This window comes from Pholis gunnellus (assembly GCF_910591455.1).
Source record: "Pholis gunnellus genome assembly, chromosome: 5".
NCBI classification, from domain to species: domain Eukaryota; kingdom Metazoa; phylum Chordata; class Actinopteri; order Perciformes; family Pholidae; genus Pholis; species Pholis gunnellus.
In genome coordinates, this window is record NC_136531.1 from 19,384,407 (window position 1) to 19,406,559 (window position 22,153).

Consider the following 22,153-nt stretch of genomic DNA (forward strand, 5'->3'; position numbering starts at 1 on the left):
TGAACTAGAGACCAGCCGCTCAATCGGGCTGGGGGTGAAACGTGTGTGTGTGTGTGTGTGTGTGTGTGTTTCATCTTCATAATTATTAGTATCTACCCAAGATATTCCATTGTCAGTGTTTTGGTTAATTTTGAAATTAATGATTCCTAAGTAAAGATGTAAATATGAAAAACAAAAGTATGGTTTGCAAGTTGTACTATCTTGTCATTTGCAAGTGCATTCATCATTTCAAGTGTTAATTGTAAAAAAAAAAAAGAAAGGTTGACTTGGTGTATTTCCTCCATATTGCCACAGGGTGACACTGTTGTCTATATATGGGAGTACACAAAGACATATTTCAAGCTTTATTTATTCATTTATTTGCAAAAATTCAACCCAAAAAGGTGAACTATCTAACAAAACAGAGTCAACCACTAAAATATCAGAAAACACGAGACAGAAAAAAAGAACTGGACACACAAAGACTTTGAGTGGCCTCTTTTGCCTCTAGGCATTCAGTTACTTATTGTTTTAGAGATGTTTACATCCATAATTACCAGTTGTTGAACAACACCCACAGCACTGACGAGAGAGTAACAAAGCAGTGGTATTAAATAACATTAAAAGGGTTATCAAACCCTTAATTAAGCATGCTGTCAGTATCGGGTACAGTTGTTGGCATCAAGGAAACATGGATGATATGGTCAGGTCAGATTTACTTTCCAGTCTGCAACTTGTAGTTTACCCTTTTTTTTTTTTAAAGCAGAAAAATACAGACATATTTCACTTTGAGCCATTAAAACGTAACAAGAGTGCAGACCATTTTAAGGTGATTCTTACTGGAGTGGTTTTATTTTCAGACAGCAACATATTAGCTCTAGTTTCTTGTTACATCAGCGGTTCATTGTGCTGTTAGGTCGAATTAAGTGCTGCAAAAATACACTGCAGCGTAGATCATCAACCGGCATGTAGTTGGAGTTGGTAACAAGGACATAAACATGTATTCACAGACATGTTTCGCCCTCAATAAGAAGAACATCTCCATCGTGAACTCTTAAAGAATCCATCCAGTATCAGAGCGTAAAACAATATTTCAGATGTCCGGTGTTGACTTAAGACCCATCACAGCTAACAAGCATTTTTAAAAACTGCTGTTAACGTTTGTTTTATGGATGGATTTGTGTAATCTGACAGCTGTAAAGACATTAGAGGTTTCCTGTGTATGTAAATCTGTGTCCACTGAAATATTCCAAACCTGGACTGAGGCGTTAATGTGAAACCTGTAACAAACAGAACGTCAACAGTACCAACCATTTTGTATCAAACCACACATTTTAGCTCCAGTAAATGTAAAATAAACACAAACAATCAACAAACCAGACCTGGTTGAAAGTGTGACAGAAGTCCATTCAAAGACTCGCTGTTACTTCGGGTTATTACAGTCCGACTTGTAGACAATAACTTCTATATAACAACACGGTGTTCGTGGGATATAATACAGAGGGTTCATATAGAATATTTAATGTCAGTAAATAAAAGTTGGCAGTTGCCATTCCCGGCTAGCAGCTGCAGGGACTGCTAACATACATGCTGGATAGTATAACAACGTAATGTAGTTAGAGTGTACATTTTCATTTACAGAAACATTTTTACACAAGTTATCACGCTGTCCAGCACAATCGATCCATGAAATGAAGTGTTTGAGTGGCTTCTGATTCTTTCCCAGGTCTGTCACAAATAAATATATTCGGTATATAGCGACACTATCTCACAGTGGCCAGGTTTATAAATGTAATAGTCCATTACTGAAGAATTGATGTAGCTTAGTATTTGAGGACGGTGAGTCACTAAAATACTGTTTGGACCGAATTAGAAAAAAGGCTGCAACATGAGGTCAAAATCCAATATCAACAGAGTTTTCTTTAGGTCTAATAAATTGAAATGGGACATTGACTTTGGTGAATAATTGGTAGAAAACACCTTTTATGTCAACCTTGAAGCAAAAGTAGAAGCTTTTGGGAACAGCAGTAATGACAGCACAACTCATTTACAGCGTAATAATAATATTAATAATTAGAACTCATTCAACTCATCAATAGAAACAGGGATTTCTAAAAGTGTTCCGTCACCTTTCAGTGGGCCCACATTCAAAACCACACCTCCAGCCCCCTTTATTAAGGACTCTAGACTCTCGAAGGAGATATTAATGGATTCACAACGGCAAAGCCTTCCCTGGTGAGTTCATACAAAGAGCTACAGCAAATGCCCACGCCTCGAACCCAAGTCACAAATTCAAACTTCAGAGCACAAAAATAAGCACACAATCTCGTCTTTTGCACTGAAAGCTCAGAAGGACACTGGTGATAAATCCCATTGGATCCTTTAATATCTACTAAAAAAAAAAAGAGTCTGGAAAGTAGAAAGCGTTCAGTGACAATTGAACCTGAAACGATGGGCGTGGTCTTCTGGGTAGGCCATCGGAGGGTGTGAGGCTGGAGAGGGCGGGGTTTGGAAAGATGGTAGAATGGGTCGAAGGGGAACGAGGGCAGCCCTGGTCTCTACACATTCGTCCGACACTTAGGTAAGATGGGACCTCCCTCAAGCCTTCTCTTTCTTACTGTCGATGGAGGAGATGGAGACAGATTGACAGATGAAGAAATATATTGGTATGAGGGGGAAGGAGGAAGGAAGGGAAGCCCGGAGAAAGAGAAAGATTAGAAAAACAGACAGTGGTTCATCATCATCATCATGAACAACAACTTTAGCTAAAGCACTATTTCCATGAGTAAAGCAAAGAGATGCAACTGAAAAACGGTAACAAGTTTCAAAAAGCAAGACAGAAAGATTAAAGTTACAGCTCTTTGTCTTCAAGTGGCTTTAGCAGGAGCTCTTGGAGGAGAAAGCAAAACAGCAGACGAAAGTAAGACATTGATAGGAGAAGGGCCGGATTATCCCTTTATGGCCCCGGGACAAGTGATCACCATTCATTTGACTAATCACGATCATATTTAGCAAAAGGCACCATGTAACAATATATATATATATATATATATATATATATATATATATATATATATATATATATATACTGAAACAACAAGGGCCAAAACTAAGTAAAAAACTTAAGTACTCTGATTTAGCATTGCTCTCCTAGAACTAAATCAATGCAGCAGAACCAGAGATATCGTCCTCATATTTCTTCCTCATCAAAACCTGGTGGCTACATTACCCACAATGCAACTCAATCGTCGACAGTTTGGTCAGAAAGTGTTATGCTGGCGGCGGCTAATGGTCTGGTACAGAGGTGTGGTAAACTCACTTCTCTCTAATGCCAGAACCCAAGATTCTTTCCATTTACAAAACTTGCTGCAAGAGACATCCCCTGAGGTGATTCATCAAATGTCTCTCTCTGGTGCCACTAAAAGCTTTATCGAACTTCTTTCACATATGCATCCTCAACACCTGTAAACAGAGTCCGGTGTGTAAAACTTGCATTCTTAGGTGACTTTCCTTTCAGTTCATGCTGTGCTTTAGTGGTGCATAAAATATGACCAAAAACATCTGCAATGTATTCAATGATCACAAACAAATTACCACACAAGGAACCTTGACGACTTGGGGGCCACTGAGGGTTTGGGGAACCAGAGCAGTTGCCCACTTTGCCAGGTTAACAAAGAGTAGAAGAGAGGACAGAGGTGGAGCAGAAGGGACAGTAGAAACAGCACATCAGGATAAGAGAACGATCAAATGAGTAAAAAGGCCAAAGAGAAACATAAATAAAGTGGCCAAAGAATAGATCATAGCACTGATTTATTACTGGGAAAGTGATGCCAAAACAGCAGATGAAGACCATGACATTTTCTCCAGCCAAAAGAAGAGTGAACTCCCAAAAACTACTTTAGTCAGCAAAGACAGAAGAGGTACATAGTGGAAGCTGTTGTCCTGTCACTAGGACTTATGACAGAAGCCGAGCTCATGTTGTATTTTCATTTAAAATGATCTGCTGTTTATTCTTCTGTATTTCAAAAGTAGCAGTTATTCTAGCCTTGCTTATAAAAGTAATATTTAATAGTTTCTTTTTCATTCTTTTACTTCTGTTGAGCAGAATATGTTCATATTTGTAGATATCCTACAAGTGTTATTTCCCCGCTTCTGGACCATCCAGACTTTGGTATTGCCGCTGCCTTGTCGAGCAGACGTTCTTGTACTTCCTTTTGGAAATGTAAAGAAATTGTTCTAACGTGAAATATATTCTGACTATGGTGGGGACCGTGGAGCCAACGGCAGCTACATTTGGGAGCCACTGTCAGTGGTGTCTGCAGATCGGAGATGACTAAAAGCTGAAAGGAGGCAGAGTGCTGATAGGTGCTGTGGAGAAGCAACAGAAACTCCCAGAGGAGTATGACAGACGGTGGCAGAGGTTTCCAGCGGTCTGGAAAAGAGCCAGGTGATGTTGGCAGAAGAAAGGCAAGGCTGTGCGCTTTTATTTCTATTTATTTTACTTAGTCTTGGACTTGAACTTTTTCCCAAAGGCCCTTTCCAGCTCAGGAACAGACAGAGTGAGGGTGAAGGAGCCGTCCGACTCCGACCTGACGACTCGAGCTTCAAGACGGCGAGGGGAAGGAAAACAGCACGACAAGATTATGACACATGGACTTAACTTCAAGTGGTTTGTAAAACATTGTGCATGGGCATAGCAAGAACCATCTCGTCCACCGGTTTCATTTCTCTCTCTCATGCACAGACTCTTTTCTTTGTGCTGATGTCATAACTTAGGAAGCCTGTGTTTTGATTGGCTGGGGCTCTCTGGCCATACTACCGAGTTGACGGCCGATGATATCACTCTGATCCTTCTATTAGAGTCTGATTAAAGTAGAACCCGAGGAGATATAGTGAAGATAAAGTGTCAGCACTGACGCATGTAACAACCGACACTGCCAAATGCAATACTACTGAAAGACTGTGTACCAGTTACATAACCACCATTACTGGACCGGGACCAGTTCATGAACCTTTGTCACGTTCCAAATGCAGTTTCTCAGAAAATGAGTCGTGTGCGTGTAACCCACCCAGGTCGTTGTTGTTCATCATGGCGTTGGAGCCTCGGAGGCGCGGGCCCTGCTGGGTGAAATGATATCCAAACTTCAACAGCGTGGAGTTTTTCTCCAGCATGCTGGCTATCTCCATCTCCACCTTGTTGCCCAGCGGCTGGCTCTGGAGTTGGGAGAGAGAGAAAGGGAGGAGGAGGAGGAGGAGGAGGAGGAGGAGGAGGAGGAGGAGGAGGAGGAGACACACAAAGAGTTGTGTAGTGATGATCAAAGACGGTGATTTTTAAGTCGCGATATGGAAACGTTAGGCGAAAGAGACAAGAAGAGGAGAACGCAAAATGACTGCCTTCCTCTCCGCAAACTGCGCCGCCGCGGATGAGGCGGTGATCTCCATGGCAACAGAGGATGAAGGGGCAGGAGTAACATGCTTCATCAGGATCATTCAACAAGTTCAACTAATGAACTGTTAGTCACAGATGTACAATATATGCAGTATGACACATGGCAATGTAATCAGGGAGCATTAGACCGAAGTGGCAAAGATGGCCTGTGTACACTACCTGACACACACACACACACACACACACACACACACACACACACACACACACACACACTCTTACTCACATAGCTTTGTTCACATTAAGAGACTCAACGCTCAAACCCCCCCCCAGATTCGATCATTCTTCCTACACAGTTCATATTCATGTTTAAAGTGACTGATATGTGACATCAGTGTCAACGGATCTCTTCCTCGCATGCAACCAATAACGTCACACACATTCACGTTGAAACAACAACAGAAAATGTTACATTTGAGAGAGAGGCATTGAGAGACAAAATGAACGACATAGAACTGGAGGTGTACATCTCCCGAATATTTTGCTGCAGAGGTCGGATGACAATCCGTCACATGTTGAGGATGAGGGTGAGAATAAAGGGTGAGATAAATCTCTGAGCAGCTATTGTTGGTTGATTGTGATTTGGGCCACTTTTACTTGTCATGTGACCGTAGCCTATGGGTCTGCATCAATACTATGCAGGTGAGATTATTTGTGTGTGTGTATTGATGTGCGTGTGTTGGTACCTGATTGTCTATCTTGAGCTCCTGTAGTATGGTGTTGAACTGCAGTGACGCTATGAGGTACAGGATTCCTGTCCCTGTAATGAAGTTGGACTCAACGTTCAGGCTCTTCAGCGTCGTGTTCACCTTCAACATCTCTGCCAGGGCCTGAGGAAACACACATAACTGTATCTTTAAAAACAAAAAAGGTTAAAAGGTAAAAAAAAAGACAGGAAAAGAGACTCTTTTTTGCAATAAAGCAAGATTGGCAATAAAATAAAGAGTGACTCAGATAAACCCTGATCGAAGTTTGAAGACAGACAAGTGTTAATAATAGAATGATAACATAACTTGGGACTTGGACTTGATTTCAGATAGATGGAGCAATTAAGCAGGTAACAAGGATTCTGTGCAGTATTTTGTAACAGTTGTGACTTACGAATGCGACGGGGTCGTTGCTCCTGGTTCCTACAATACTGAACCTCTGCACCACAGTGTTCTTCTCCAGAGCCTCAGCGTACGCCTTCAGAGTCTTAACGGGGATGTTCTGGGTACAGAAAAACACAAACATTACAGCTCAGAAAATGTCAATAAATTAATGTTCTTCACATAAATTCCCAGTTTTTTCATATTACAGAAACATTACTTCATTTTGTCAATGGAACGCCTAAAATGTGTTTCATGAAATAAAATGTGCTAGAAATTCAGTTTATGCTCTAAAAATAATTTCATATTGCATATTTGCAAAATATTAAAACAAACTTATTTCATTTAAAACAACTTTTTAAATCGCATCTGCAAAACTAAAATGTAAAAACTAAATTGTGTGCACCAAGGTTTGTTTGTTTTTGCTTTTTGGAATATAACCAAACATGATATGAATCTTTTGTGAGACGTTTAGTTTCCTTCAGTGGTACTAAAAGCACTAAACAAATACCACCAGGGACAGAGGATATGTTTCATATCAGATGTACAACTTTACAACAAGCAGGTTGTCAGAATCCAAAATAAATCAAAATCAGATCCTGTTGTTTTTGAGTTAAACAATACAGCAGTATCAAACTCATATCCTCACACACACACACACACACACACACACACACACACACACACACACACACACACACACACACACAGACACACTCTGTTACCTTGATGTTGTTGAGGTTGACCTCCACCAGGTCAGGGTCGTTCCTCTTCACTCTCAACAGGGTGTCTTCTACGTCAGTGGAGTTGGGCTTCTCATCAGGGACTGGTTTGTACTGGGTGCACTGGATCACACCTACACACACATTTACAGGACACACAGAGGATATATGCTGATCGATGATCGTTTTCTAATGGATACCACAGCATACATAGTTGTATTTGCTTTATCCCACTTTACAGGCAGTCAGTTTACGACAATGTTATTCAAATATATACACTGAACACAAAAAGCTTATTTCTCTAAGTGAGCACTTTACCTTTCCCAAAATATTTCATCCGCCTGACAGGTGAGGCGTATCAAGATGCTGATTAAACATCATTATTTTGACTTGAGTCACCTTTGATGGCTAACGTGTGCCCCGTGGTGGCAATTTGAATGCGCAGAGATACAGAATCACCATCACCTCACGTTGCAGCATGATTACACACGGCCCCGTGTTGCAAACGTCCCACTTCTTGCATGACCTGCATACATCAGACATGTCATCCGTTGAGCATGACATGTCTCGGCATGTACGACAGCTTGTTACGATTTCTGCCAATATCCAGCAACTGCGCCCAGTCACTGAAGAGGAGTAGGCCAACAACCTTCAGGCTAATGTGGGTCAAACCAGATACTGACTGATTGATTCTGTGACCAAAGAAATACATTTTTTGAAGCCCATGTCATGTGAAATCTTAATAAATGTCTTTTTTCAAGATAATACTGCACATTTTAGAGTGGCCTTTTATTGTGATGCTGTTTAATCAGCATGTTGATATGCCACACCTGTATGGCGGATGGGTCATTTCAACAGAGGTGCCAGTGATCACCAACACAAATCTGTGCACAAGATTTGGGAGAAATAAACCCTTTTGTGCGCATAGAAAAAGTCTTTGATCTTTATTTTCAACTCGTGAAAAATGGGAGCAAAAACAAAAGCCAAATGTGTTTGTATTTTAGTTTAGCGTATTTATTTTCTCACTCAATCCATCACAGTTTTGGGGGTTTGCGTAGAACGCAGCACAGACTTCAAAAGTCAAATTAACAGTAGTAAAGAAAATAGATCTAGACATTTTGGGTAATATATATAATTCACTGCCTCAAGCGAGGGAGTTCAAGTATCTCAGGGTCTTGTTCACGAGTGAGGGGAAAATGCAGCGTGAGGAGGACAGGTGGTGTACCGGACTGTTGTGGTGAAGAGGGAGCTGAGCCGGAAGGCAAAGATCTTCATTCACGCGTTCATCTACGCTCCGACCATCACCGATGGTAGTGATCAAAAAACGAGATTGCGGATAAAAGCAGCCGAAATGAGCTTCCTTCGCAGGGTGGCGGTGCTCAGCCTTAGAGATTCAGTGAGGAGGTCAGACATCGAGGTGAGGTGGTTCAACATCGGATCAGGATGCCTCCTGGACGCCTCCCTTCAGAGCTTTTCTGGGGTTGTCCAACTGGTAAGAGGCCCCGGGGTATAGACCCAGAACACGCTGGAGGGATTATATATCTAGTGTGGTCCACGATAACAAACAAAAAAAGACCAAACACTTCTTCATGCCCTGTGCATCGGCACTGAAAACAGAGCAGCTGACGATTTCAGCAGGCGCATCAGAGGTTTACAGCTAGCGCTCTTTATGAGAGCCGGTCATATTTGGACGTGCGAAGCTCGCCCTCTGTCTCTGTTTGGAGCTGGAGCAGAATCTATAGGATGAGCCGCCACGCAACATAAACAATGGCTCATTAGCACGCGCGTTTCTCTGTGTGCGTGCAGTAATGTACCACAGTTTACACTGTGTAGTGGAAGACGACGGGTAGACAGATGAATCATCAGTTATTCCCTAAAGGAGCTATAGGACAACGTATGTATACACTTCGCATCATCTATTGAATCAGTACTTTGTGTAACTATATTTGTGCATGTGAGTGCAACAGAAAGACTGAGCCGAACATCTTTGGTAAAATAAACCAGCATTCTGCCAACGTGAGATCATTCCGCTTGATTCCGGTCCAAGTCAACTCGCTTCAACATTTCACTTGAATGAGGTGATTCTTTTTCTGCAAACTAGTTGAGTGATCTGCGTTATTTTTAGGATACTTTTACTGCAGCCAAATGCGTCTGTGATCGAACCGAGTGAAGACGAGCTCATGCAACTGGTGGATTACAACAAATATAAGTTACATAGGTTTCAGTACATGCGTACTAACGTGTACATGTGTATGCGTGTGTGTTTCACGTACTGTTGAGGCCTTGCTTGTTGACTATGTTGCTGCTGGCCAGGGCTTCGTAGTACTGCTGGTTACTCATCAGGGTGTGCATACCCAGGATGGCTGGAAGACAATAGAAAGACTCAATGAGGATGGAAAGAACAAAGGACATGATCAGAGAGTCAGAGGAAGAAACAGAGAGGGAGAGAGAGAGAGAGAGAGAGAGAGAGAGAGAGAGAGAGAGAGAGAGAGAGAGAGAGAGAGAGAGAGAGAGAGAGAGAGAGAGAGAGAGAGAGAAATGCTGAAAAAGAGTCTATAGATTTAATGATTGACTAGTTACAGCCGTACAGTTGACCACCATGCTAATACAGACGGCACATCGGCACTTGCAGCATCACGAGCAACTCACTGTCCTTTTCAACAATCAAGCTGAAAGGTTAATGAGGAACATGTACTGGCTTTGGTTTTGCCCCACTGCTTTTTGACCGGGCAGCTACTCTGAGGACGCTAGATAATATGAGATAACGATCAACTCGTTAGTTTGACAGAGACAGGAGAGAACAGAGAGACGTAAACAGTTAGGGAACACAGGCTACCAAGCTGCTCTTTGTAGAATTGGGGAACGTTACCTTCATCAACTCCAGGGGCTCGTGCTCTGAAAATATTTCTGCAGCAGTATTGCTTGATTATAAATTTCTGTCATGCTAATGCAGGGAGAAAAGACTGGGTGAAACTACATATTGTATCCCTCTCAGAGATTTAATGCAGCATTTACAGTTGTGATCTCTCAATTTACCCCAAGTGAGATAAAAAAAAAAAGCCTGCTGCTAAATCCATCCGGATCACTCGTTAAAATGTCTGTCATCTTTGCAGCAAATATGTTAAAAGTTTGTACATGCAACAAAGTTGTTTTTTTTGCCACAGTAATGACATTCGCCATACATTACACTGAATCGATGTAATGCATCTACAGCGCAGACTCTGTGTCCCTGAGTCAAGCTGCAGGGGTTTTATTAAATGTCTGCCTAACACAAGCTGACAGCACGAACATGACAAGAGGGCCAGAATCCTTCCATGCAAAGACAAACGTGTGTGCAGTCTACAGATACCCCGGGTGATGTTCAGCTAGTGAACAGAGGTATCCAGCAGGGATGGAGGAGGTGGAGGAGATGGAGGGATGAGGGGGAAGGGTGGAGGGAAGATGGAAGGATTGCTAGAGGAAACGGAGAAGATTTGGATTAAGGAAAAGGAAATGAATGAGGGGAAGTCGAGGCCACCGATTAGTGAGAGAAGATGAAGATGAAGAATAATGAGACACCTGCACTTTAGCGCATGAGGTCCAGGCCATGAGTATCCTTCATTCAGATGCTTTTATGTATGTATGTGGGGGAGTGTGTCTGTTTGTTTTTTAAAGTTAGTTTTTAGTTTAAAAGAAAGTCTGAAATCTTTCTTTTGTTTTTCATGCTATAAACACATGAAAAACAGATTTCTTCACTTTCTACTATTGGAAGTATGTACTGAACTGCCTTCACCACGAGGACTCTGATCATTGTAAAACTGTGGTAAAAGTAGTGTCTTCTTAAAGTTGCAAATATAACAACTTTTTGATAAAGAAACACAAAAAACGTGTGCATATGTGGTTGAAAATAGGAGAAACATGAAACCTCTGAACCTGAAATGCATACACTGTATGTATATAGCAGATGTGAGTGGGTGTGATTGAGTTACCTGCGATATCACAGAGTTCAGCATCAGACGCACTAGCCAGGGCTTCTTCTAGCTCCGGCTCCAGGGTCACATTCTCCATGATGGGGTCCACCCTCTTTTTTGGCACAAAGGCTTTCCCTACAACACAAGTGGATGGACTCAATACAGAGACATACACTACAACGACCCGCATCCCTGGCATGTAACGAGTAGCCAATAACATTTTTTATATCTTGTATTTGCTGAAGACTTGTGAATTAAAGGTCCCCCTCCGCACTCACACAGGTGTTTTCACTTCATCTGACTAATTAGACCTTTGCAACTAATGTCAATCCAGCCTCTACACAGTCCTGAGGAGGAGTCTAATCAGGCAAATAAGTGAAAACACCTGTGTGGGTGGACAATAGGAGTGCATTTAACATGTTGTAATAACATGATAACAAATAAATACCACGGCGGCTGGACATTTGACACTTAATTATCTAAAGGTATATGACATTGTGAGTGCAGGTGACACAATGAAACCTGTGGTATATTAAACAATACTTAGCTGAGGATAAGCATGTACTTCTACATGTCAGTACAAATGGTTAAAAATACATCTATTTTTAGGCAGAAGAACCACATTTCCTCAGTAAGTCAGTATGAATTACAGAAACAATGAAGAGCATTAACTTGTTAGAAGCTTATATTGAAATAGAGAATATACAGACACAATTGTTTCAAATTTAAATGTCAAACTCAGGTGAAGAATCACACATCTCTGACGAGCTCTCTTACATAACAGCTGAGCCTATCACTTCATCTCGTCACACCTGGCCGCAGGCTGTCGTCACCGGGTCTGACTGACTGCAGAGACCCAGACGTCTGTGTCTTTATTGACGGGTCCGCTTATGTCTGCGCTCGTGTGATCAGCTCCTCGAATTTCAGCCGGACACTTCAGCCAGACGGTTACCCAGATGTTACCCAGAGCGCTTAGCCGCTTTTCGCGTGCTCTCTCTCCGTCCCAATCATACCACTGCACCCGCAAATCACAGTTAACAGTTGTGACAAGTAAAAAAAAAGAAATCGACCTGTTTCAAGCCCAGCTATGTTGCAACCCTCAGTGGGCTTCATCTCAGTCAGTGGAGGGTGAGCAGAAGGGGAGTGCTGACAGACAGCTTCAGACAGGGTGCAGTAACTCCCGCTCACATGCTCCGTTTCGAAGCAGAGTGTTTTAACTAGATGTTAAAAGCCTTGCTCAGCGGTACCGTGACTGTACTTGTTGAGGGGGGGGGGGGAGATTGTTACTCATTCACTTTCCCCACCTGCAGTTTTACAGCTGCTCTTTTAAGTGCACAAGTGCACTAAAGCAACAACGACAGCATAGAAGTTCATGACGACAGTGACGGCACGGAGACCTACTAGAGTTTCACGTAGAGATGTTTGGTATCTCCCGCCATCCGTCGCGCACCTCTGTGTCCACACTGGACTGGTGCTGCCGTGCTGACAGGCCTCACAAGGCCTGCTGTGGGGTAGTCTTGTGGAACCAATCACCCTTCAGGGAATTAAAAGAAAATCCTCCTTCTCATGGATACCTGAGATGTCCATGCTAGACGTGTGAAATCGGTATTTTGTGGGACACCTTTTAAGGTTTGCGGCTTACTTTAGGTCGTGATTAATTTGAACGTTAATTTGAATCTTCTCCAACGTTGAGCATAACATCCACCCATCCCCTCAGCGCACATAATTGTATTACTCTGTTATGTTTAATATTTAGGGAAACCAAACGGGTGTTCTTGTCATCTTTTCACTTGATAACAACAGTGCAAGGAGCGAGACAAAGCCACCTTTTGATCTAAGTAGGTTAACTATGTAGGTTAATAACACGTCCGTACCTCTCTTCTCCCCTGTGAAGGGCACCAGGTCTTCTTTGTCAGGATGCTCGTTGGCCTGTTTCTCCAGATGGGCCAGCAGGTTGTCTCTCTGAAACATTCCCGTCGGGGATTTCTTGGTCTGGTCCTTCTGCCGCATCCCAGCTGGCAACAATGCATTCTAGACAAGGATGAGAATTTACATCAGACTGGCACTGCGTGTTAGGGGGAAAAAGTATTTTTTTCCGAATTAGTCTCACTTCTTTCTTCCCATCACAGTAGTTAAGTCCTGCCTTGCAACACTAGTGCAGAACTATGTAGAACAAATGACTCAGTAATACTACTGTATAAAACAGTAATCTCCATTACACATCTTCCAGGCACCAGTGGTACTATTGCGGACTCCAGTTAGAGGTGAGGAATGAATCCTTTGTACATGGTTTGTGGCGAAAAAATCTTCGACCTCAGTCTTTTATTCTGAAAAATGAACAGTTAAACAGTTTTCATTTAAATGGATGTCTGTTAAGTTAATATCTTTGCCGAGTGAGGACACAATGGCGATTGAGCCTACGGTCCACTGATTTAAAAAGGCCTTTTATTTACAGTATTACCAACTGGGTGTCTAAGTTTAAAAGGAACCCGTTTAAAAAACAAAAGTATACAAACCCGCGGCAGAATACACGTTTACTTTTCATACATTTTGCAGGTATTCACTAACATAAGACCAAATTGTTGCTAAATCTTAAATGTAATATTTGTAATACATTATTTTAACAATTTTGTGGACTTTTTTAGGAGGGGGACAACAAACATATGATAAAATATGACACCAGTAAAGCATAGTGAGATAGATCCTTGGTGGCACAGTATCTTTGCTCTGGTTAAAGTAACTCCTACATCCTATCTCTACTCCAGGCCAACACAGGACCGAGACATTTCCCAGAGCTTTGCTGCTCGCCACGTTATTTTCAACCTAAAGCAACATTCAAAGCCCAGCTCTTACAAGTGCTACTTATAGCTTCATATCTTATCAGTCCTCTCAGCACTCACAGGCTTCTTCTCTCCTCATGACTCTCACTCTCTCAGCAAACCGTTTTCGAAAAACAAACATACCAAATTATTTCCCCAGTAGGCCACACATTTACCACTGTTATTTGGTTTGAGATATTCTCTTTGGAGGTAAAAGAACAAGTTCTCTTCGTCTCAGTTTCTCTCATTCAGTCTTTCCAGCGGTGGCCCGTAAATGTTCACGTGACTTACAGAAGTATTTATAGTAAAGCCAGGAGTATATCACACCGTCACTGCCAAGCTTTTCATGTCACACTTTATATCAGCTGCAGATAAACAGGTCCCCAGCATGTTATTTTTACCAGCATGAGACTCTGTCTCTCTGACTCCTGTCCTTTCTAACTGTACTTGTCATCCCAAGCCCTGCCTCGTTTGGTCTCCGTCTCTCTCCTCCTCCCAGCAGCCTTAGCAGTCATCTATGAGCACATGAACGCCACCTGTACAGTTACAAGCCTCCACGAACACAAGGCTGAGACGCGCAGGGGTTAACCTTTTTCGGCATGTGAGTAAAATGTGACATTTTCTCTTTAAAGAAGCAATAACTGATGGTAATATTTTGGGGGAGGGGGAGTAACCGTGAAAAGTTGACATGGCAAACTTGGCAAAATGCTGCATATTAATATTTACGCATCCAGAAGTCTCAAAGCAACATTAGCGTTTACTTGGAGTTGTATTTTGTGTCCCACCTGATGCCCAATATTCACTCTGCTTTTTGCTTTGGTTTGGTCTCCACCAACTCTTCAGAACACATATTATCTGGCTCTTGAGCTGTTATATGCTTCTTTATGGAAATAGCTGCCTTGAGGAAAGAGTGAACCAAAACAGAAAAGGCCGTAAAAACAATGAGCTGAAAGACATTAAAATGTTCACTAAAAATATGAGGTAGTGCAGCTTTAAGTTATGTAGATGAGTGAACATTTTCATACAACGTTCCATGATTTGAGAAATGTCAACCGTAATCTCGGTACATGAGAATCGTATTAGCCTATTCCAGCTATTAAGAAGCCTGTTAGAGCTTTAATCCAAAAATGTCTCCAATCTTAAAGGGAAGTGACGGCTTAGAGAAGTAAACAATATGATCCAGTCCAAGTTGTAGTGTGTCATTGTACGACTGTGAGGCAGTACTGTATGTACAAAAAAACACAAAATGTTCTCAGGATGAGTGGCAATACATTTATATTTCTACAATAACAGTGAAGCTGGCAGACATGTTGTGTTTTTTTTTTTTTTGTCCAACATGATGACTTTTTTTGTTTTTTCAATGGCTTACTGGAACTGATGTGAGAAGTCTTGCTGGGAAGGTTACAGTGTGTGTCAGAGCAAAGGGGCACTTTACTGTTGTGAAACGAGTTACCCTCATAAACAGGCACAAACAAGGTAAGCGACGCACGCACTGCCTCCCACTGTTTCCTCTGTTTACGTCATGGAGTCCCTCCGGACCCTCACTGCTGGCATCGGTCTCGCTAACACACACACACATACACTTAGTTCTGCACATTATACCCTTCCAGTCATCCCTTTGGCATTGAGGGGGAATCCAGCCACTTTATGAGCAGTCAGACATTTATCAGAAAGCTATTACAGCTGCTGTCACCACCTCGACCCATAACACATCACTGAGGGTACCAAGCTGGCGGTGAATGCATCGAGTGCAGAGATAAACACGCCATAAAAAGTAACAGAAACTAAATATGAGTATAACGTATGATGTACTGCACCTTCTGGAGCATAATGACAACATGATATGCCACCCTGCCTCCCATGGACTGACCTTAATGCTAACAGAGAAATACGTGTAGTTGAGAGGGCAGAAGGTGACGAAGCGGAAGCAAATAAAAGAAGTATCACAAAAACAGTCGTATAAAAAGTATTTTCTAGGATAGAAATCTCTGTTTCAGTTTAGCCTTAAAGTTAATCACTTCTAAAAAAACAACTTTTTTTTAATCATATTTGTTCCAACTGTCACTAAATCCTGACAGTGATACACGAGACATATAATCTGTGAAATAAAAACAGGGTTCTCTGCCTCCTTTTATTGCTCCTAACGGCAAATGAAAGACTCCACTGCGCTCAAAGGAAAACAGCCAATCAGATTTTAGTGTACGGTTTAGCTCTAAAATGGGAAAGTTTGCCCCTGCCGCCATGTTGAAAACAGTCCAGCCTTTCTCATTTTACAGCTAAACAGCAGCTTCTACTAGAATATGTTTCTGAAAACATTACATTTGAGATATAGGCAAAAGAGTAAAATGACCTTGATTCATATTTGATCAGCACTGCTAACTTTATGGTTTGATGGTAGTTTGTGAGCAGTGAGGAATCTGATTTTTTTCAGATTGAAAAGATGAGAAAACTGATTAATCACCTATTATTTGAGCCTCTATACCTTTATCTACTGTACAAAATCTCTCCATGTTTATAAATGTAATGGTGTGGGTCGTCATATACATTTCACACATCATCTTCAGTTCGATTACAGTCAACCTCACAGTCACATTGTGCAGTAACACTAACTGCCCACTGAACGCTTGTTAAGACTTTGGATTGGCTGGTTTCGTACATACTGCATTTAATGCACAATCCATCAGCCACCGCAGTACTAAGACAAACCATTACTTACATTACAGCCATGTACTCATGGGTGCTGTGCGTTCAAGGGCATTCACATGTTTTGCACTTGAAATGAAATGAGCCAACAGCGGTGCAGATGAAAACACAAGCAGCAGTATATTACACCAGGGGACTGTATTAGGCCTGTACGACCCCATAACTCTCCACTGACAACAACACAGCGACAGAAACTCCTCCTTAAGGACTTTATATTATAAACTTACATCAGGATCCAGCTCCTCTAGTTCATCCTCTAATCGCTGCAGATCCTCCTCTGACAGTTTCTTCAGCAGCTCGTCCTCGTCTATGTCCCTGTACTTCTCCATCTCCTTCCTCATCACCGACATGATGGACAGCAACACCTGCAAGGTGGATAATGGCTCTTCAATTGGATTTGTGAGATGTGTCTGAGATGTGAGATTCAGTGCTGCCAGGGTAAATATACACTGTGCAAATACACACAGGGCTTTGGGAGATTATCAAACGCTTCCCTCACCTCAATCGCCCCTCCAAACGAGAACAACTAATTTTAAGAGAGCCTGCAAGACCCTGCGAGTTTGAGAGAAAAAAAAAAACAATCTTTATCTGTGGGGAGAAACAACAGAGAAAGCACGAATAACATGTATGGTGAGTGTCACTTGTTGTTACTGTTTGCTGTTAAAAAAAGAAAAACTGCACTCACCTCAATGGCCCCCAGCTCAGGGGTGAAATAATAGCAAAGGCAGCCAAGTGCCTGGGAGAGAGAGAGAGAGAGACCTGGAGGAGGCAGAAGCACAGAGTGAGGACAGATTAATAGCTCTCAAAATTAGAAAGCAATAGATACTCCAAGAGTCTGAGTCATCTATGGAGAAAGATATTAAGCATCGTATTCCACTGCTTGCTTTTCATTTTCACTGCCTGGTCTTCATTTTCTTCCTAAAGTAACCAAGGCTGGGAAAGACAGATCTTGTTTTAAGTTGCACGTAGAAGCGTTTGGCTAGCTAGCTGTCAGAAGATTCATTTCAACGTTAAAGTTTCCTGATCAGGCAGCTTGTGTCATTTGAATCTCAAACAGATAGCTGGGTAGCTGGTAGAAAAGGAATTTGACATTTTAAATCTGTAAATGTATTCGCTTTTCTTGCTCAGAGAACACGATACACAATTTTACACAACATGATATAACATGTTAATAAATCAGCTTGAAAGCCGTTGGCTCCAGTTCCCAGTCGTTGTGCTAAGATATAAATTAAGACATATTTCGTTGCTAGAGATGTCACAATGTGGCATAGGTCCATAATTCACTAAATGGTGTTATCTATGGTGATACGTGACATTGATAATGTTCTGCAAGAATGTTGGCCGTGTATTTATTAAAAATAAGAATATTCATGCTTAATCTAGTGCTCATTTTGAAAAGGAATAACCCAGACCGCGTTGTTGGTTGGGAGTTGGCCAGACTACTGGGTAATGTAGAAGGTGACAGGAACATGTGTTTGACAAGAATATCAGTGTTAAATCATGTGAGGTCACTGAAGGTAGCAACCTAAGATAACCAGTCGATGTTATAAAAATCCGCTGTTCTCAACAACAGATGGATGGCTGACAGCAGAGAAGTATTCGTCTAGCTCAGTTCAACTACTGTACAGCTACTCTTTTATGTGATTCTAACAGCAAACAAGCCTTTAGTTAGCAGAGGAAGTGTTCACCTGTTCCCTTGTGATGTTGACAGTCTAGACTGATGCTCTATTTCATCCCAGTATTAAACCCTGTTGCTGACCCCTCTGCCATGAATCACTGCCACAAGTGCTGTTTATCTTTCTCAAAGTTCTCTGCAGAAAAATGTAAAAGTCAACCTAAGATAAACCTATCTTGTCTGGAAAAGCGGGTTTTTTTTCTCGTGCTTTCCTTCTCCGCTGGCAGTGTGGACAGCCTGGAGATCTGTTTTCCTCTCTCTCTCTCTCTCTCTCTCTCTCTCTCTCTCTCTCTCTCTCTCTCTCTCTCTCTCTCTCTCTCTCTCTCTCTCTCTCTCTCTCAGTCTTGGCTGTAGGACCAGATGACTGATGATGGATGGACTGCAGCAGAACATTTGAGGGTCACAGCACCGAACGCTCGGCATACGCTCGGCATACGCTGGTCTCTAAGCCGCGGCTCCTTAAAACTGTGGGTCAGCGTTTGAAAGGAAGGTGTGAGCTGCGGCTGATAGATGTCCACATGACAACACTAATGATAAGTTAGCCTGCATCAAAGGATGACAATGCTCTCAAATTAGGCAGAAAAAGTTGAGATGTAGCTTAAAAAACCCAACCGAAGTGCAGAAAATATTACATTCAAGGAGCACAAATGTGAGTATAAAGATATCTTTTTGATCTTAAGTACGTCAGCAAGTGTGTTTTGGCTGAACTCCGAACAGGTGGAGTCAAGCGTGCCAGTTTCTTTTTTTTTTTTTTTTTGGGTTCTGCTTTCTCTAAGCTCCACGACAAGACAAGTTTCCAAAACCGAAGATGAAGAACTGGGCTGAACTCCAAGTAAACGCTGCAGGTCTGCTGGAAGAGGCCGGCCTGCATCTGATGATATCAAACAGACCTGTGCCTGTATTTACTGCGTTTCTACCAGCTTCTGCTCCATTGGAGGACATTCACTGGGCCGAGAGGAGAGCCAATTAAAACTGACCTGAGCCAGAATGTACCGCGTAACGTCATAAACACTTGACCTCTGAACAAGGCCTGTCCAGTCCTAAAGCCTCTCAGAATAGCAGCACTGATGCAGGATCATTTATCACGTCAAATGTGTGGAAAACCGTTAAAAATGGTGTTGATGTTCACAACTCACAAACCAGCTACTTCTGTAACAAAGTACGTTGATTGCCTGCTTTAGCCGCCATTTCTTTGTCAATCTTTGTTTGATTTATTCACATAAACAGCTGCTCTGAAATACACATACATCTCAGTAAAAACTCACACATGCTCTCAGAGAGGCAGAAAACTCCTTCAGCCAATAAATCAGCGCATAAAACAAAGCTGAGAGCACAGCAGCAGACTTTTAGACGACTTCCTGTTTAATGTCGTCAAACAGCTTACACTGTCATGAAAAATAAAATAAAATCACCACATAACACAATAAGTGTCGTGTGAATATTTCACTCAAAAGTTCTTCAGTTCGGGAAGTTCAAGATACATTCCTGTCCTCGAACTCTAAGCTCAGCTAACATTGGAGCTTGATTAGGAGGAACTACCCTCCACACATACGTACACACTTTAACTTTAAAGAATTCTTTAGAGTCCGATACAAATACAAATATCATGCTAAAATTGACAAATTTAACTCTAAAACACCTTAAATATCCTGATCTGCAGGTGGAGCGGTGGACTTGGTAACCAAACATAACCACAATATTCCTATAACGAGACATTGTTTGTTGACGGACTCCATCATGCTTTATGCTATTTGTCTTCTGTGGTAGAGGAGTATCATTTGTTTGGTGTCTGTCTAAACTATTTTGCAAGATCGCAGTTGTTAGAGTGGTCTCTGGGACGGCCCAGCAGAAAACAGCTGAGAAGCTTTTCTCTGTGTGTGGCTGAGATAAGCTACCGGACAGTCTGTGTGTGTGTGTGTGTGTGTGTGTGTGTGTGTGTGTGTGTGTGTGTGTGTGTGTTTTCTGCTATGACTGTAACACAAGGGTGTCCACTTACACAGTGGTGAGCACTGATACAATGCATAGATGCTTACCAAAATAGATGAATACACTACATAAAGTGTATTTTTCATGTCAAGTTACCATTTATTCTACACGTGTTGTACGTGACGTTGAGTAGAGAGTGAAAGCCTAGATCAGTCATTTTTTAGACAATCTTACAATCTACCGACTTTTAGTGCCGAGGAAAGGAAAACCCCATCAGTAGTCTCCACTTAGGGGACCAGCAAGGAGTTGTATGTCACAGTGAGTATGATGAGGGGCCGAGCAGCTCACTAGCTGCCTTGGACTTAAGGTCTGGCCATTTGTGCATTCTGCAGAGGTCAAAAAGTCACTTCACTGGTCAGTGTCGCTTCAAGCTAGCTGCTAACTTGATACATTACTAATCCGAGGAAAGAACATACTTATGAGCGCACGTTTATTATGGTGAAACACGGTGCAACAATGTGTTCATGGCAAAGAGGGACAAAGGGCACCTGTAGAGAGGTGACCAGAGCTGAAGTTTAGTCTCATCAAAGTATACAACACGGTTTGCAAAAACTAAGAGGAAAAACCTTAAGTTACAAAGGTTAAGGCTCTGCAGTGACGTATGCATCTCACAGCACTCAATAATGCAACGACGGTTTTACTTTTTCTACTTGAACATTTAAAAATGTTTTTACATGAATACTGTTTTTGATCACATCATAAAACACCAAGGTGACACAATTTGGATCATAACTCAAGCCTTTCTATTTTTTTATTCTTATAGAGTGATTATAAATCTAACTTAAGTTTGTAGGCTACAAAAAGGTAAATACATAAGGCGAGCCCTATGAAGCACATAATAATAATAACTACTCATTTGGCAATTGGATGACAGCCATCAAGTGAGTCGAAATAGAGAAGTGCAGGACTTTTCTTGCAGGTTCCCTACCGTTTATAATAAGGACTGCATTAAAATGCCCATATGTGCAGCAGCACAGTGGTGTTAGGACTTGCAGAGTGCCGTTACTTTAAGAGGGATGCAACAGCCAGTAAGATATTCTCCAACAAGAAGGAAAAACCTAACAGAGAAATAAAAATAAAAAAAACTCTATTCCTCAGTATTACTGGAGAAGCTTCCTTTATTCTCAATGACATCATGGAAACTTATTTTCTCGCAGTACTTCAAAAGTGTAGTCCTGTACATTATTGCTGTGTGATCTTCCCTAATTTGACTGTTGTACAGTGTGCAGTATAATTTTTGCATTTTATTTCCGTACCTCCTCCGGCGCTATTTATAGCCGGACAGTCCCGCCGGGTGACAGCAACGAATACTTTGACCAGATATGGTTTCCTTCAGAGCCGCCTGGAGTCGCACTGCGAGGTCCGCTCTGCTGCAGGCGCACAACCCGGGAATCCGCAAAAAAACTCCCAACTAGACGACACCGTCCATGACCCGCAGATAATCCTGAATTCAGCAGGTTTAAGCAGCGTGCTCTCAACGTTTCCTCCCCCCGTCCCTGGTCGTGTCTCGGCGGGTTTTGCGGAGGCTGAATCTCATCTCCCGCAAAGGGCAAAGTAAACTTAAGGGGAGAGATCCTCCTCCTCCTCCCTCTCTCTCTCCCCCCCCCCAACACGGCTGCCCTGTCACTCCAGTGATGTCATGCAGTGCAACTGCGTCCATAGTGGGACTCGTTGATTCACTGTCATTCAATAAGTGATATTAGAACGTTATATGCGTACAAAACTACTGCTAAGTGTGCACCGCTCGAGCTCGCTTGTCATGATCATGTTAGCAGCTTCTCG

General features: G+C 42.1%; 1 protein-coding gene across 1 annotated transcript; it reads right to left on the reverse strand.

Moving 5' to 3' along the window:
* Positions 1 to 344: 344 nt before the first annotated feature.
* tmod1 (tropomodulin 1) lies at positions 345 to 21,941 on the reverse strand. Its single transcript, XM_079159442.1, has 12 exons — positions 21,628 to 21,941; positions 17,396 to 17,469; positions 17,210 to 17,262; positions 16,938 to 17,075; positions 13,063 to 13,219; positions 11,207 to 11,323; positions 9,512 to 9,601; positions 7,242 to 7,372; positions 6,530 to 6,637; positions 6,115 to 6,258; positions 5,049 to 5,193; positions 345 to 2,596 (listed from the first exon to the last, which is right to left on the reverse strand). The coding sequence occupies exons 4-12, from the start codon at positions 17,058 to 17,060 to the stop codon at positions 2,538 to 2,540; spliced, it is 1,074 nt and encodes a 357-aa protein (XP_079015568.1). The 5' UTR covers positions 17,061 to 17,075; positions 17,210 to 17,262; positions 17,396 to 17,469; positions 21,628 to 21,941; the 3' UTR covers positions 345 to 2,537.
* Positions 21,942 to 22,153: the final 212 nt, after the last annotated feature.